The sequence below is a fragment of the Bufo gargarizans genome, chromosome 2 (assembly GCF_014858855.1).
Source record: "Bufo gargarizans isolate SCDJY-AF-19 chromosome 2, ASM1485885v1, whole genome shotgun sequence".
Lineage (NCBI taxonomy): Eukaryota > Metazoa > Chordata > Amphibia > Anura > Bufonidae > Bufo > Bufo gargarizans.
In genome coordinates, this window is record NC_058081.1 from 19,398,527 (window position 1) to 19,416,892 (window position 18,366).

At 43.9% G+C, this 18,366-nt stretch overlaps 1 protein-coding gene across 1 annotated transcript in view; it reads right to left on the reverse strand.

Annotated features, from left to right (window-relative positions):
* Positions 1-18,125, reverse strand: part of LOC122929233 — a 294,557-nt gene extending 276,432 nt beyond the window's left edge. Inside the window, exon 1 of the mRNA XM_044282743.1 lies at positions 18,011-18,125. Coding sequence (XP_044138678.1) covers positions 18,011-18,044 — 34 coding nt within the window. The 5' untranslated portion in view covers positions 18,045-18,125. The remainder of the gene's footprint in view (positions 1-18,010) is intronic.
* Between the last annotated feature and the right edge of the window lie 241 nt (positions 18,126-18,366).

Here is an 18,366-nt window from a genome sequence, read left to right on the forward strand (position 1 = left end):
GCTCTGACCTTCTTTATCATGTTGTGATATATATGGATCTAATCAAATAAATGCCTTGAATTTTCATGTGAAAATATGATGGATAACTCGCGCAACCATCTACTTTCTTGTCTGAAATTGTTTTTCTCCATATGGTTCCTAAAGCTTGAGCACCATGGCAAGATTTTGCAATAAATCATTTGTTCTTAGTATTTACAGTAGAATATTTTATAAAAAATTTTTAAGTACATTTGTCTATGACCTTTTCACTCATAGAGAAACACTGAGGTAACATGCAGTAATATGGCATCCTTCATGTGATTAAGTCTAGTTTCACACTAGTGCTTAATCGGCCAGGCTGTTCTGGCAGTGTGAGTTTTTCGTCTGGCCGATTTTCAGCATGTTTGCCAGGTTGTGGCCGGATCCCCACTGGTCCCCATTATAGTTAAAGTGGTTGTCCCACAAAAAATATTCTACAGTTTTCAAACCAGCACATGGATCTGAATACTTTTGTAATTGTAAGTAATAAAAAAAATTGCATAGCCACTGAGTTATTCAATAAAATCTATCTGTATAGCGCCACCTGCTGTTTGTTTTTTTCTTATTTCTTTCACCTGCTCACTGAGAAGGTCGCACATGCTCAGTTTTATGCCTCCTGAGCTGTGATAGGGAGACCTGAGACACTCCTCCTGAGCTGTGATAGGGAGAGCTGAGACATGCCTCCTGAGCTGTGATAGGGAGAGCTGAGACACACCTCCTGAGCTGTGATAGGGAGAGCTGAGACACACCTCCTGAGCTGTGATAGGGAGAGCTGAGACACACCTCCTGAGCTGTGATAGGGAGCGCTGAGACACTCCTCCTGATCTGCCAGCTAAATCTAGCAGAGCAATGAATGTGGAGATCTCTGGATCCATGTGAGGTACAGGGCTGGTTCTAGCTTTGTTAGAAAGGTATTGTCATGTACCATATGATGTCTGTCATTATTTACATTAGTCATGGGATATCCCCTTTCATGGGGCCGAAGGACGACACTTTAGCTACTGGCAATGCCAGAATACAGAGAGATCTGTTCCCTGCCTGACCAGCCTGCCGGCTATTAAGCGCTAGCCTGAAAGTAATGGTCATTTTCCGATTCTTCAGCTTCTACAATCATTCATGCCTTATTGCATTGTCAACAATGATTTTATGAGCAGCATGACAAAACATTTGTAAGAAACCGCACAACCAGTTCAACAAGAGCTGGCGAACTTGCCTTGAAGAACCCCTATTGTTACAGGGGCCCCACCTACAGCAGAATAGCCACCCTGATAAGAGCTACATCCAACTATCAGGAACCCCGAGAAGCCTCTGTAGGTGGAATGGAATCTATCTTGCACTTACTGGGTAGCCACTGGCAGAAGCAGCAGGAAGGTCAAGTGGACGTACCAGCCGAGCTCAGAAACAGAACGGTCAAGTGTAACAGCCAAAAAAAAATGCAATTGTAATGTTAAAAACAAACAAAGTAAAAACCAAACAGGTACAGAGCAGAGATGAGCAAATCGATTCTAAACAAATCTGATTTATTACAAATTTCACAAGAAAAGTCTGCAAAACCAATCCAACGTTTTTTTAACTCATTTTGATAGAATTGGTTAAAAAAGGCACCCAGCGCCATTTTACTGTAAAAATTGGGAAGAAGAAACTAAAGAATCATATGAAACTGGGAGTAAGTGGGGTGGAGCTTGCCCTGATTAGCTCAGAGGCTTTTTATTGAATAGACGACGCGTTTCGGGGTACTCAATACCCCTTTATGAAGTCTGAAAAAACATAGTTGTTACAGTAGTATGAGCGATGTAAATAATCATACAGCCCCAACATCGTTATACTATCTCAGCCGTTTCAGCCACGTCCATACTCTTCTATCACAGCAGCAGCCATCCCTGCGACAATGGCCTCCCCTGATATAGCTGATAGCATATAGATGATAGCATTCTACTTCAGGTTGAAATTTTCATACAATTGTTCCGTTATCCTCTGATTCATCTGGTCTTATTATGTACATAGATCGGGAGAAGTATTATCCTCCTCCATGTAAGGGACTGCTTGTATTGCACTCTAAACCATGTACTTTTACTTATCTGTTCCTACGTACAACTACAATTGTACACAATCACAAAACCGTTCGATGCGATTATATATACCCCCAACAGGGTTTTTTAGTTTTTAACTTTTTTAGATCTATAATCAATTTTATCTACATCCTTCAGCCATTTTTTTTATCTATTTTTTATTTCTATCCTCTATTTAATCATTTGTCTAATCAATCAGCTAGCGAAAACATTTAACCAATTAATTATTTATGGATACATTTTTATTTTATCCATTCATTGATCTATCCATGAATCAATTTTTATTTTTATATACAAGTACAAATGTGTGTATATGTGTATGTGTATGTACGCACATGTGTATACACATTGTTTTAGCTATTTTCCTCCAACTACTATGAACTTTTGATTATTTACATCGCTCATACTACTGTAACAACTATGTTTTTTCAGACTTGATAAAGGGGTCTTGAGTACCCCGAAACGCGTTGTCTTTTCAATAAAAAACCTTGTATCCAAGCTCGGGTTGTGATTTGTGCCTTATGTCCATCGGCTCGACGCACAAATCCAGTGCAGACGAGACCTTTATATATATATTCAAATATCTTCCCAAGTGGCGGTTTGGCCCCCCGCCCAGGGTCGTTTCGGACACTATCCGGCAGCACCAACCCAGACAACCTCAACACTTCGAACCTCCCTCTACTAAGGTTGCACCACATTCAGTGCAACCGAACCAGGTGAGTAATTTCACTCATCCTGGTTAGGGGGAAGGGACATCAATTTGTTTACCCTCACCTATGAGCGCCTTCTCTCCTTTCTTGGCCATCTGATAGCTCAAAGGCTGACAGACAACCTGATCAGCCAATCAGGGGACAGTATGTTCAGAAGGAAGTGACACCATTCTGTTTCCAGCTAGTTTTGTAAAAGGATGTCATGTGGCAGTGTCTGCCAAAATCAATTTCAGACACAAGCCAGTAATCTAGTTGCACTAGAGACACTATAGGGAGAGAATATGGATTTATAATTGGGTAGATTTTAGGGATTTATCAAGATAAGCTTAGCATGCAAGAAATAAATTTTCTGTACAAACCGGCTTATTGCCAGTACCTTAATAGCATACATTCTGCTGAAAACACATAGGAATTGGCTCCCTTTAAAAATAAAAAAATAAAAAAATTGTTTCTATTTACCATTCGTAATTAGGAATTTTCCGTGGATTATACTGGTGTTATTGAGCATGTTTTATTAGTGCAAGATACCGGTCAGTGTTATAGCAAATGCATTTTACTTTAAATACTACATTGTTACCATTGTAAATTGTCAATACCAGTGTGCAGTGTGTTTGTAGATGGGGAGGGACATTTAATTGTGTGTCTAACTTTAAATTACAGAAAAAAGTATTTGCACTTTTGCTAGTACCGTTTAATACCCTGTGTACCAAACCCTTGACCTTTCATTTATAGGTCTCATAATAAAATGGTTGGTAAACATAAGACCCATGCCTCATTATCTGAGATTCAGAATATGGGTAGTAGTGCAAACAGCAGCATTACCAGCTGTCCAGCCAGTATAACTAGTAGAACTAATAGTAGTAGGCCACAGTTCTCCCCGGTATCAGAACACTGACACATTATTATCGAGGACAAAGAGGATGACATTGTGGACTGGAAGGCTCACGCCTCCTTTCAGTCACAGCAGGATGATGGGGATTTCACCTCTTCATTTGACGCAAAGCCTTGGAGCCAGTGGTCACTTCATTCCTCGGGCTACCTATCCATGCAACCCGAGAAAATCCTTTCAGTTGCGTCGTCTACCTCTTTGTTGCTCCCTCCTAGTGCGGCGCCTTTCTTTTTTTTTTTAAGAGGCAACAAAACATCATGTGCTATGGAAGACACTGAAGAAAACCTCCTTGTTGGTGACTTCTATGAGAACAGTCAGGAGGTTCAGTCAGAAGTGGGGGATCCCATGCATAGCTGTGTTGGTGGTGGTAATAGTGGCACCCATAGCCACACAGGCAGTGGTAGGGGCATTGGTCGCGACAGTGGCATTCTGGGAAACTTCAGAGCAGGTAGGGGGGCCAAGTAGTCCATGATAACATATTGCAGCTTAATAAAAGTCACAGGGATGTCACCAGGGTGATCACGTGGTGATGTCATCACGCTCTCTGCAGATCTTTGGGCGGGTATTCTTCAATCAGGATGGGAGCAGATAGCCTCTCCATGATCAAGTAGATGAGGTGAGTATGATTTATATTTTTAACCCTGGATTAACCCATGAGCACCTGAATGTCAGTCTCAGATGCCACGTTCAGCATTGAAAGCGGCCTCAGAGGGGTTAAATGACCGGAGGGAAGGTGTAGCATGAAAGCGTTTTATGATAAAGTAATTTATAACAAATCAAATTTTTTGACAAAGTTTGGCAAAGCTGCCAAATTGAATTTGACAAAACTTTGCTCATCTCTAGAGGCAGCAATAAAGAACAGAGGCAACGTATGACTTCCAAAAGGACTGCCAGGGCCAGATGTACTGTGCTCAGCTTAGTGTTGAGCGAATCAAACTGTCCGAAGTTTACTTTGATCCGAATTTCAGGGAAAATTAGATTTTCTGCAAAGCTGAATTTCCTCGTGCTTTGTGGTAACAAATCAATTTTCCCTAAAATGGGGTAAAATTTTTTTAATAAATCATACTGACCCCACCCTTTTCAGCACAAAAAGCCTTCTGCCGCCTTCTTGGATGAAGATCCAGCGCAAAATCTCGTGCGCAATGATTTATAATGTCACCACGCCGGCCTACATGATGAGATCATCATGCGCCGTGCAAGATTTCGAGCGGGATATTCAATCAAGATGGCGGTAGCGGGCTCTTCACAATCAAATGCATGAGATATTATTTTTTTTATTTTTTATTATAGACCTTAATATTAATGTCAGATGCTGCAATCAGTGATGAACTCGGCAACTAAGGGATACAATGACAGGCAGCCGCACAATCGCTGTTCCATGTCATCGCACACACTACTTACAAAGAAATGTGCTTTGTGATGAAGAAATTAGTCACAAAGCAAATTCATTTTTTTTTTTATTCAGCGAAGCTGCCAAATCAAATTTTCAAGAACTTCGCTCATCACTAATTTTGGCTACAGGCTCAAAACGTCCCAGAGCTAGGTCAAGCTCATCTCCTTCCATCTCAGTGCAATGAACTCATATCTATGTTTTTTTTCACACGGCGAGCACCTGAAACCACAGCCTCGTGCAAGATCTGCCTGATGAAAATAAGTCATGGGCCTTCAAACATGAGAAAAAGTACCAGGGCTCTATTTCAGCACATGAGGCGGCATCACCAGATCCTGTAGGAAAATAGAAAAGGACCGGCTATTGCTGACTGTGGCTATGGATTGTCAGCCCCATAATGCCACTGCCACTGTCTGCCCGCCTATTATAATGCTCTGTACTGTATGGCTGCTGCTGCCCCCACTACCACAGCTGCTACTCCCTACTGCTAATCCCCCTGATGCAACTACCATTACCCCTACACAGCAGCCACTATTAAGAATACTACCCCAACACAGTCACATACACACATACTTGCTGTCCTGTTTGTTCCATGTTGTGAGACTACTGCTATTTTTGCTGCCACTATTACCACAGCACACCATACCCTTTCCACATTCACACTGTACTGATACTGCTCCCAAATAAAAGGGAGAATTTTTCCTGGCCTGTTCAACTTCTGAACAAGTCACTGTTTCTTCTCACAATTTAAACTTGTGTGTATAAATTCAGGCATAATTTTTGGATGCTTGTGCAGAACAAGCTACTCATTCTTCTGACAATAACGTGTGTACAGTACAAACAGTTGCAGGAATCTGGCCCAGCTAAGACATAATTTTTAGAGGCTGGGTCCCAACATGCCACGTTTTTTTCTGATAACAGCATGTGTGTTTAAACACCATCTGGCCATGATAAGGAACTATTTTTGAATGCTTTGCAATATAAAAAAGCATAACACTTGTGATGGTGCAATGTGTTTTTAAACAAGCTGTCAACACCATCAATCATGATTTTACCCATAGCTATGCTGTCAGTGTCACTCTGACTATAAAGACTTAATAAAGTGCTTAATTCGGGGGAGAAGTGGGGGGGGGGGGGTCAGTGGCGTACCAAGGGGGGGGGGGTGGCCCACCCCGGGTGCCACTCACAAGGGGGGTGCCATGACGGAGTCACCCCTCCATCCACTGCTGCACCGCGACGCGACTCCGCCAGGCGCCGGCTTCTGTGAAAGGATTATTGCGGCGGCGCGCAACATGACGTCACGGCGCTGACGCCGCGCCGCCTTCACCGAAGCGGAAGGATCCATTACCAGCGGTCGGACGGAGCCTGAAGCATCATCAAAATGTGAGTAAATAATTGTGTAATTAAGGGGTGTGTGTGTGCGTAATTAAGTGGGGGTTTGTAATTAAGGGGGGGTGTAATTAAGGGATGTGTGTGTGTAATTAAGGGAGGGGTAAGGTGGGGAGGGAGGGGGTGTAATTAAGGGGGGAGTGTGTAATTAAGGGGGGGTGTAATTAAGGGAGGGGGTGTAATTAAGGTGGGGAGGGAGGGGGTGTAATTAAGGGGGGGTATAATTAAGGGAGGGGGTGTAATTAAGGGGAGAAGAGAGGGGGTGTAATTAAGCGGGGGTGTGTGTAATTAAGGGGGGTGTAATTAAGGTGGGGAGGGGAGGGGGGGTGCCAAACAAAGGGTTCGCCCCGGGTGCCAAATGCTCTAGGTACGCCCCTGGGTGGGGTAAAGGGCTAAACATTAAAAAAAAGATATAATGTTAAGATATAAAAAAAATCTCACAGACCTCAGAGTGTCATATACTAATTGTGAATTTCAAGAAGTTTGCTCATCTCTAGTACAGAGACATAAATGCAAAGAAAAGTTGGGTAGACAGGCTGGGTCAGAAACAGAATAATACTCACTAAATGCACAGAGAGCTAACAAAAAAAAACAAGAGCGAAGTAGTGCGCATGTGCAATAACTGCCAAAAAGCAGTCCTAGAGCCAATCTCTAACTGCTGGGAAGTCCACTGCACTACCCACCCATTCCCCTGCTTCTGCATTCTGGTGGCTTGGAGACACCCCAATCTTCTCCCCAGCAACCCCAGGTTTCAGAGACACTCCCTTCTTCCTCTTGCAGCCTTCCTTCTATCGGCACTGCTCTTGCTGCCTGCAGGGTGCATGCTGCCCCTGAAGGGGCACTTCAGGCATCTACCCCCTGTGGGAAGTTGCCTACAGAATAAGCTCCTTTGCTAGTTCCTTCAGAGGTATGCTGTTTACATTAATTTGCTCATCTGCTGACTCTTTCCCGTTTCCTGGATTTTGACCCTTTACTGACTGCCCTGATTTCGGAGGAGCAGTTTTGAGAGGAGCGCCAGGACTGGTTCCCACTGAGACCTACAATGGACAGGCCACTTACCTGGGGCTGATGTTCATTTTATCAATAACATATCAAAGTTTATCCTATCATTGATCATATATGGATGCGGTGGACACCATTATCTGTATAGTGACGGATAGTTGGGAAGGCTTGCCTTATAGGACAAACTTGTCTATTTTACGCACGTTCCTTGGACACAATACCTACCTCTAAATCATCCTAGGTGGGACCTGGACCCACATGCCAGTGATTGCGATATTAAATCGTCCTCTCTCCCCTCCTATGAGCACCAACTGATCCAATTTTTATCTTTTTGATCTGGGATTTGACACCACTGATAGTTGAACGGTTCCAATATCTAATTTATGGATACCCTAGTGTGTCTTGGGGCTCCATCCGTTCCACTTTTCTCAGTCTTGATTATTTCTCATCTATCGATACTATTTATAAAATTATTTACCCCCTGATGATCCCACACCGTGGGGGAAACGCGTTGGGGTTGTGCCAATCTATTTTTTCTGTGATAACAGTTAATATCAAAATAGGGTGTCATTTTAACAAGTTAGTCTCATGTACGCTGTACCTCTTGGTGAACTTTACCACTAGGGCTGTATACAGTGTGCATTTTTCATTGTGTGTTTGGTCCATTTTGTCTGGATGTGCATGGATCCACCGTTAGTCTGATAACTATTAACCTATTTTTAATAGGGCATTATAGGAGTCGCTAGCCTAGGATCGAGGGCAGGGGGTCCCCACCACTAGGGGTCGCCTCTGGGCAGAGGGTCTAGTCTTAGGGCATGCATTCAGGGATAGTTCCCCTATCAAGGTGATTAGTATGTCCTTTTTTGGTGGATCCGTGCACATCGGGACATCAGTGGATCTTTTTTTTGTGGCATTTATTATTAAAAGTGTAATCTTTCCATAAAGGGTTATTGCCTAGCTGGACTTAATAACTGCCCTGATTTCGGCCTGATTTCTGAACTGATCCTGACCTTGGAATGTTTACTGGATTGCACATAATTTACTTGCCCTGACCTGGGCCTATCTGTAACTATGGTTTTGCCTGATCCCTTGGTGCTCCACACTAGTGTCTATTGACCCCATGGGTCAGTATTTACTTGTACAGAGACTACTCAGAGAGGTATTGGCTTGCTGGTTCCCTTGCAGCGAAGTCCACATGCCTGTACATGTTAAAGGGGGAATACTGAGGGAGAAATTAGACAACCCCCTTGGGAGTAGCACTAAGCCAAATTTATTCAAGTGACACAGTGAGTCCACACCTGTTGTGTAACTTAACCAACTTTCCAACACAATTCCATGACATTGTGCTGTGAGATGTCTATCCTATATATGTCTATTTGCAGCCACCCAGTGTTCATGTTGTGTATTGCGGCCTCTCAAGTTATTGGAGTCCTTAAAGGGGTTTCTGGAAGTAGAAAATTGATGATGTGGTCACAGGATTGGTCCTCAATATCGGATTGGTAAGGGTTGGTGCTGTGACCTCTTCCTATGCCTGCCCCTTCACATTCATCAGTCACATGGTTTAGGTGCAACTCAATCCTTTTCAAGTGAATAGAACTGGGCTGCAAATACTCAGCATAGCCACTCTATACTGTTTGACGCTGTGTTTTGTATGCTGTGAGGAAGCCACAGCGCTCAACAGAGCTCTTCAAACAGCTGATCAGTGGTGGTGCCAGAAGTCGGATCCCCATAGATTAGATCAGAGGCGTACATAGGAATCACTGGGCCCCATAGCAAAAATCTGAATTGGGCCCCTTAACCCCGCCCACTACCCACCATGGCCCCTCCCACTTCCTGACTTTGCTCCTCCCATGCCACACCCCCATTAAATACATTTATACATGACCTACAGAAACTGTTAGGGGTTTCCTGGGGGTGACCTGTCACATGGGATATCTGCTGCAGCCTGCAGGTCTCCTTATTTGGGGTGCCATGTTAGGCTACCTTCACACTTGCGTTCGGGTCTCCGCTTGTGAGTTCCGTTTGAAGGCTCTCACAAGCGGCACCGAACGGATCCGTCCAGCCCTAATGCATTCTGAGTGGATGCGGATCCGCTCAGAATGCATCAGTATGGCTCCGTCTGTCCTCCGCTCAGCAGGCGGACACTTGAACGCTGCTTGCAGCGTTCGGGTGTCCGCCTGGCCGTGCGGAGGCAAACGGATCCGTCCAGAGTTACAATGGACGTCAATGGGGGCGGATCAGTTTGAAGTTGACACAGTAAGGCTCAATTTTCAAACGGATCCGTCCCCCATTGACTTTCAATGTAAAGTCAAAACGGATCCGTTTGCACTATCATGAACAAAAAAAAAAAATGTTAGTTTTTTTTGTTCATGTTAATGCAAACGGATCCGTTCTGAACGCAAGTGTGAAAGTTGCCTTAAAGGGAATCTGTCACTAGCAATTTACCCCCAATTTTTTTTTCATGAATCCATGTTTAACAGAGAACCTGTTTTCCATCTGTCTTGTTCTTTTGATTGTGAGTCTTGTCATTTCTTCAAAAAATCGATTCTTATGATATGTAAATGAAGCTGTAAGGAGCCCAGAGGGGCGTTATTCTTTCTCCACGGTGCCCAGGAACGCCCCTCTGAAGTGCCGTGCCCGGCTAAATTTGAAAACTAATAACGCCTCCAAGTTCATCTAAATCGCCTCCCAAATCCGATCCTCCTCTCGCCGGCATCCCAAATCCCACGCAGGCGCAGTGCCGTCAGTCATCTTATCATAGCGCAGGCAATCGCCGGCACTGCGCCTGCGCGGGATTTGGGATGCCAGCGAGAGGAGGATCGGATTTGGGAGGCGATTTAGATGAACTTGGAGGCGTTATTAGTTTTCAAATTTAGCCGGGCACGGCACTTCAGAGGGGCGTTCCTGGGCACCGTGGAGAAAGAATAACGCCCCTCTGGGCTCCTTACAGCGTCATTTACATATCATAACAATCGATTTTTTGAAGAAATGACAAGACTCACAATCAAAAGAACAAGACAGATGGAAAAAAGGTACTCATGGATCCATGTTTAATAAAGTACCTTTTTTCCATCTGTGTTCTTCTTTTCCATGTCAGTCTTGTCCTTTCTTCTAAAAATCGATTCTTAGGATATGCAAATGCAGGAACGGTGCCCCTCTGAAGTGCCGTGCCCGCCTAAATATGAAAACTCTAACATCTCCATGTTTAGCTGAATCGCCTCCCAGAGGCGCGGCTAAGTCCTCAACACCCGCCCCCCTCCTCAGCGCTGCGCTCTGCAAACACCCGATCCTCCTCTCGTCGGCGTCCCAAATCCCGCGCAGGCGCAGTGCCGGCGATTGCCTGCGCCTGCGCTCTGATAATACGGCTGAGGGCAACAGCTTCAACATCGTCACTGGGCTCGGCGCATGCCCAGTGACGATGTTGAAGCTGTTGCCCTCAGCCGTATTATCAGAGCGCAGGCGCAGGCAATCGCCGGCACTGCGCCTGCGCGGGATTTGGGACGCCGACGAGAGGAAGATCGGGTATTTGCAGTCAGAGCGCGGCGCTGAGGAGGGGGGCGGGTGTCTAGGGCCTTAGCCGCGCCTCTGGGAGGCGATTCAGCTAAACATGGGGGGGGCCCTGGGGAGAAAAGCAGCCGCATAGCCGGCTGCAGGTCATGAGTGGGCGGGGCCTTATCTGCGCTACGGGCCCCCCAGTGCCGCGGGCCCCATAGCAGTGGCGTGGTCTGCCTCTATGGGCGGTACGCCACTGGATTAGATAATGATGATCAATCCTGAGGATAGGTCATCAATATTGTAGTCATAGAAAACCCAAGAAAAGGTTAATGCATCTGTAAATGAAGAAAGGAATCAGCTGGAAACTGTGGTCTTTAAAACAATTGAAGGGGAAATCACATAAAGCCGCAAGTACTGTGAAAGGGGAAGTATTATGTTGTGGAACAGGTCTGTGTTATATATATTCTACTGAAGATGGACATTTTCACTTTTCTGGCCTGACTCAAACACCACAGATGGCGAACCACAATATACAGTGCCTTGCAAAAGTATTCACCCCCCACTTGACTTTTTTCGTATTTTGGTGTCTCACAACCTGGAACTAACATGGATTATTTGAGGATTTGCATAATTTAATTTACAGAACTTGCCCACAACTTTGAAGATGTTTTTTTTTTTGTTTTGTTTTTTTATTGTGAAGCAAACAACAAATAGGACAAAATAACAGAAAAAGTCAATGTGCATAACTATTCACCCCCTAAAGTCAATACTTTGTAGAGCCACCTTTTGTGGCAATCACAGCTCCAAGTCGCTTTGGATAAGTCTCTATGAGCTCGCCACATATTACCACTGGGATTTTTGCCCATTCCTCCTTGCAAAACTGTTCCAGCTCTTTCAAGTTGGATGGTTTGCGCTTGTGAACAGCAATCTTTAAGTCTGACCACAGATTTTCGATTGGATTGAGATCTGGGCTTTGACTAGGCCATTCCAATACATTTACATGTTTCCCCTTAAACCAGTCAAGTGTTGCTTTAGCAGTGTGTTTGGGGTCATTGTCCTGCTGGAAGGTAAACCTCCGTCATAGCCTCAAATCACGCACAGTGTGGTACAGGTTTTGCTCAAGAATATCCGTGTTTTTAGCACCATCCATCTTTCCCTCAACTCTGACCAGTTTCCCAGTCCCAGCTGCTGAACACCATCCCCCCAGCATGATGCTGCCACCACCATGTCTCACCGTGGGGATGGTGTTCTTTGGGTGATGTGATGTTTTGGGTTTGCGCCAGACATAGCGTTTTCTTTGATGGCCGAAAAGGTCAATTTTTGTCTAATCAGACCAGAGCACCTTCCTCCATACATTTTGGGAGTCTCCCACATGCCTTTTCTTAAACTCACACCGTGCCTTATTGTTTTTAACTGAAAGTAATGGCTTACTTTTGGCCACTCTGCCATAAAGCCTAACTCTATGGAGCATACGGCTTATTGTTGTCCTATGTACAGTACAGACCAAAAGTTTGGACACACCTTCTCATTCAAAGAGTTTTCTTTATTTTCATGACTATGAAGGCATCAAAACTATGAATTAACACATGTGGAATTATATACATAACAAACAAGTGTGAAACAACTGAAAATATGTCATATTCTAGGTTCTTCAAAGTAGCCACCTTTTGATTTGATTACTGCTTTGCACACTTTTGGCATTCTCTTGAGAAGCTTCAAGAGGTAGTCACCTGAAATGGTCTTCCAACAGTCTTGAAGGAGTTCCCAGAGATGCTTAGCACTTGTTGGCCCTTTTGCCTTCACTCTGCGGTCCAGCTCACCCCAAACCATCTCGATTGGGTTCAGGTCCGGTGACTGTGGAGGCCAGGTCATCTGGCGCAGCACCCCATCACTCTCCTTCATGGTCAAATAGCCCTTACTTTCAAAGTTTTCCCAATTTTTCGGCTGACTTACTGACCTTCATTTCTTAAAGTAATGATGGCCACTCGTTTTTCTTTACTCAGCTGCTTTTTTCTTGCCATAATACAAATTCTAACAGTCTATTCAGTAGGACTATCAGCTGTGTATCCACCTGACTTCTCCTCAACGCAACTGATGGTCCCAACCCCATTTAAAAGGCAAGAAATCCCACTTATTAAACCTGACAGGGCACACCTGTGAAGTGAAAACCATTTCAGGGGACTACCTCTTGAAGCTCATCAAGAGAATGCCAAAAGTGTGCAAAGCAGTAATAAAAGCAAAAGGTGGCTACTTTGAAGAAACTAGAATATGACATATTTTCAGTTGTTTCACACTTGTGTGTTATGTATATAATTCCACATGTGTTAATTCCTAGTTTTGATGCCTTCATAGTCATGAAAATAAAGAAAACTCTGTGAATGAGAAGGTGTGTCCAAACTTTTGGTCTGTACTGTACATATACTCCAGTCTCTCTTGTTGAACTCTGCAGCTCCTCCAGGGTTACCTTAGGTCTCTGTGCTGCCTCTCGAATTAATGCCCTCCTTGCCTGGTCCATGAATTTTGGTGGGTGGCCGTCTCTTGGCAGGTTTGCTGTTGTGCCATGTTCTCTCAATTTGGTTATGATAGATTTGATGGTGCTCCTGGGGATCATCAAAGATTTGGATATTTTTTTATAACCTAACCCTGACTTGTACTTCTCGACAACATTGTCCCTTACTTGTTTGGAGAGTTCCTTGGTCTTCATGGCAGTGTGACGGTGTGATGACAGATCATGTGACAGATTGCACACAGGTGGACATCATTTCACTAATTATGTGACTCCTGAAGGTAATTAGTTGCACCAGAGCTTTTTATGGGTTTCCTAATAAAGGGGGTGAATACATATGCAGATGCTATTTTTCTGTTTTCTATTTCTAAACAATAGTTTTATTTATATAATTTTTTCATTTCACTTCACCAACTTAGACTATTGCGTTTTGGTCCATCACATAAAATTCAGATTAACAAAACATTGAACTTAAGTCTGTAATGTAACAAAATACAAAAAAAGTCAAGGGGGTGAATACTTTTGCAAGGCACTGTAGAATGGAAAACCTTATAAAAGATTTAAACATGAGCATCTGTTGAAGATCCGCTGGACTACTGGACAGCCAAACTGGATTTGTGGTCACAACTGGCAGAGATTGCCCCAGAAAAGCTGTCCTGCCCAGCCAGTAGTGTGGGATCAGAGTGGGTGTTTAGTACAGTGGGGCCCATAGTTACCCCAAGGAGAACTTGCCTGTCCACCCTAAATGCGGAGAGACTGACCTTTGTCAAGATGAATCAGGCGTGGATCAGCCAGGATTTCCACGAACCAATGTCTGATGCATAAGACTAGATCATCCATGGTGCCACACCAACACTTTGAAAAAAAGTGACCAGTTTCTTCTGGCTACCTTCCTCAGCTACTATTCTTATTCTGCCATCCGCCTAATGCTACACATCTGATGCCAAGTGCTCCTCACCCACCATCGTCAGAGGGTACTGTTATTGCCACCCACCTCCACACTCTTTCACTGGGTCACTCTGTGGTCTCCTGATGCCCCTGCTACCTCCACAATATGTCACCTTGATACTCTGTGGTGTCCTGATGCTGCTGTTTTTCCAACTCTACTTCACCTTTCCACTCTGTGTCCTCCTCATGCTGCTGCTGCCGCCACCTCTACACTGTCACCTTGCCACTCTGTGGCCTCCTGATGCTGCTGCCACCTCCACACTATGTCATTGCGTCACTCTGTGGCCTCCTGATTCTGCTGCCACCTACAGACTCTGTCATGGGGCCACTTTGTGGTCTCCTCATGCTGCTTCCACCTTACCACTATGTCATAAGGCCACTCTGTGGACTTCTCATGCTGTTTCCACACTCCCCACTTCATGACTGGCCACTATTTAGCCTTTTTTGCTTGGCTGACATCATAATTTATTTGACCACTTTTCAGATCTGTCAGAAGGAAGGTAAAATGAGACACACAACGGATCCTGTCTGTGGAGCAGCTGTATGGTCCAATAATAATTGGCTTATGATTTGGTAGCCAAAAGCAGGAGTGGGTACAAAACACAGAAGACATGCAAATATTCCATTCACATGTCATCTCTGTTTTGGATCCACTCCTGTTTTTTTAGGCATTAGCAATACTGATGGATTACTGACCAAATGCTGACCGACTGAAGGCGAATGCACCACAGACAGGATCCGTATTTTGGGGGCTATTGTTTTGACAGATCAGAGAAAGTATTTAGTGACATCAACACAAACTTACTGCTGACACCCTCTTCACTCTGTCGGGGGGGGGGGACTCTACTTGTATAAGCGTTTTATAGAACAGGTTCTGTAGAAATCTATGTGGAATCAGCTGACGACTGTGTAAAAGGAGTGCGCTTCTTCTTGGCGCTAACATCGACCTGTATGGCTGAGTTCATATTTAAGTTATTCAGTAGGGACACGGCTATCAGTGACTTCCAAACCCCTGCAGCTGATTTGGCGGGCGCAGCTCCTGCACCTACCCGATCAGCGAGCCGTAGCTGTACAGTTCGGCGCTGGGATTTAAGGCACAGTCCATTTATGGCTCTGGTGTCCTATGGGTAAAAGGTTTTTTTTGAGACTGAGGGGGTCATTTATCAAACAGAAATACGCATAAATTAGGCATATTTCTGGTGCAGATTGCAGTGCAAAGGTCCTTTTCGCAGCAATCCGTGACTTATCCCTGCTCAAAGCAGGTAAAAAAATATGGGCATGACACAGGCGGGGAAGGGGATGGCCCGGCTGGGCGTCTCATTTACCATTTTCTATGCCTGTTTTAGGCATAGAAAATGGTCTGAATGTAAGACAGCTAGGAGGCTATTTTACATTTAGACTGGTGCTGGATGCGCCAAAGTTATGTAGAGGCCCGGCGCCTCTTCATAACTCTGGCCGATCTACCACCAGATATAGAGCTTATTAAGACCGACCTCTAAAACTCCAGTCTTAATAAATGTGCCCTTTAGTTACTGTTGGCTTGTCCCCAGGATAGTTCAGATAAGTGGATGTCTGACACACCTCATACCAACCAATCAGATGTTTCAGCCAGCCACCAACTATGGAAACTGTACAATGGATGGAGCTGGAAGAACAAGGTTCAGTCCACGGTATAGTGAAGCTTCCTCCACTGTACAGTTTCTGGTGCCAGTGGCTGCCTGAAGCAACAGATAAGTGGAGGGTGTGGCGTGTCGGAACTACACAATCTGATATTTATGTAAGTCTTGGAAAACTTGTTAAAGAAGTTAAAATAGATCATACAACTTGTTAGAAGAAAATAAATAAAATCTTTTTGTGACAGATAAAAATGCATTTGAAGGTCAAGTCAGAAGAGAGTCATACGTCAAATTATTTTCTCTTCTTCTTTTTTAATGCATTCTCCATGATGACAATAGAGATATCCTACAAGATAAGGAGTCTTATTGGAAATGCGGACTTTATGCTGGGGGACTTCCATGTAAGACGGCACCCATACAGAAAAACTCTCCAAAGACTACTTTTTTGAGAAGACCACCGCCTTAGCCACCTCACGACAGATTTTCAGTTCCACTGTACAATATGCATACTGGCCAACATCTTTGAGAAGTCCACCCACTAAGGGTGCTACCCCATGTTTAGGCCAGAATTAGGTAGTAAAAGTATTAAGGGCAGACAGTACTTCCTCTTTTTTTGAATCCACTCCTTAAAAAACTGCATAACAATTCTGAATGTGTAGCAGTGTCTGTAGAAGACCAATTTAAGTGCAATCATGGGTGGTCATCTCAAACAGGTTTTACTTTATCTACAGTATGGTATAATAGAATAATGAGTAAACATAAAGCACATTATACAATTAAACTCTATAAAACCGAATGTAGTCCAGGGCTCTTGCTCATTTAGAGCTTCAGACAGATGTTCCAAGATGCCAGATTAGTGGGCGTTACTGAAAATACACATTCTGATGAAAGACGTTTATTGAAAGTTCAGTAGATGCGTTCATGATTATCATTAATTTGAGGAAAATCTGACATTGTGACAAGAGGCTTTCATAACATTGTGGCAGTCTATGGAGGCTTTCATAGAAAAGGTTCATACTAGGTTGTAAAAGCTAATGGACAACTACATTCAAGAGAGAGCCATCATGAGCAAATAAGGAAGTGGAAAATTGCCACAAAGTTCATAGAAAAAGCATAAATAAGGATACAAATGCCAGGCGTCTCTGTCTTCGATAGCACAACCACACTCATTTAACAGGGAGTAGACCTGATTTTTGCTATGAAGCCATTTAGCAATATCAGATAAAAAATTCAGTTGGAAAAACTCCACTTTATAATGGCAAAAAAAAAAAAAAAACACAGCCCGTACATTATATTCTCTCATCCAATACATAATAGAATTACAGCAGTTTACTTGAAACAGTCACAACTCATTGGTGCCAATAGTGGCAATGGTGTCTCTCCTTCCAGTGCTTATCTGCATATGGTTCTTCCCTGATATTGACATGTCCTGCACAATCACTTGGCCCTGGGTCTCCTACCCCACCTTCTGCTCCAACATTTCCCATCTGTGGTTGTCTCCACCAGCTTCCACTCTCACATGGAAGCCACTTTTTCCTGTGTCACCTCATCAGACCTAAGGCACAGGGGTACTGTCATCTCCTGTCAGACAGCCCATTTTAATAACTAGTCACCGTATACACATGGAGCAATGTAACATCCTCGTGCCTACATGCTCTTTCGTTTCTAGGGCATAACCACTTTGTTGTTCTAAACCAATCATGGTGCCCGGGGTGATACATTTCGGCCACCATTTCACACTTGGCATGGATAAAGCAACATTTCTCATAAGGAGAGCCATCAGGGCAAAAACAGTAAGGAATATGAGAAAAGTAATTGCAGTAGCTGGCCTTGTGAATTAAACCTGTGGTTAGGCACACTTTTACATGCAATGAACCATGCAAACTCTGTCTCAGCAGGAACAGTTAAACAAAAGGCAATAGTCAGGAACCACCTTACAAGGACAGAGGAAAAACAGAGGAAACAATGCAACACCTACCCCATATCAAGGCTAGAAGCAGAGCACAGGACATAGTGACAATGGCTTAAAAATGTCTTCTGTGAGAGTAACCTGAAAAAGGAAGATCTAAAAATGAGCTAAAATGTAAAACAACCCAGAAAATGTTCACATATGTACACTTCCTCTTTTCACAAACTTGATATAAAGGAAATACCCACTAGATGATTTTGTAGAATCTGTATGCCTGGTGTTAGTTTCTACATTTAGTTTTGGCCCTGGAGTCTTTATGTATGAGTTTATGGACAACGCGGTTCCCCTTCCTCCTCTTTGTCTCTGGCCCTTGCCAGCCACTCTCTTGTTCTCGGCTGCAGTTCTCCTGTTCTATCTTGCATTTC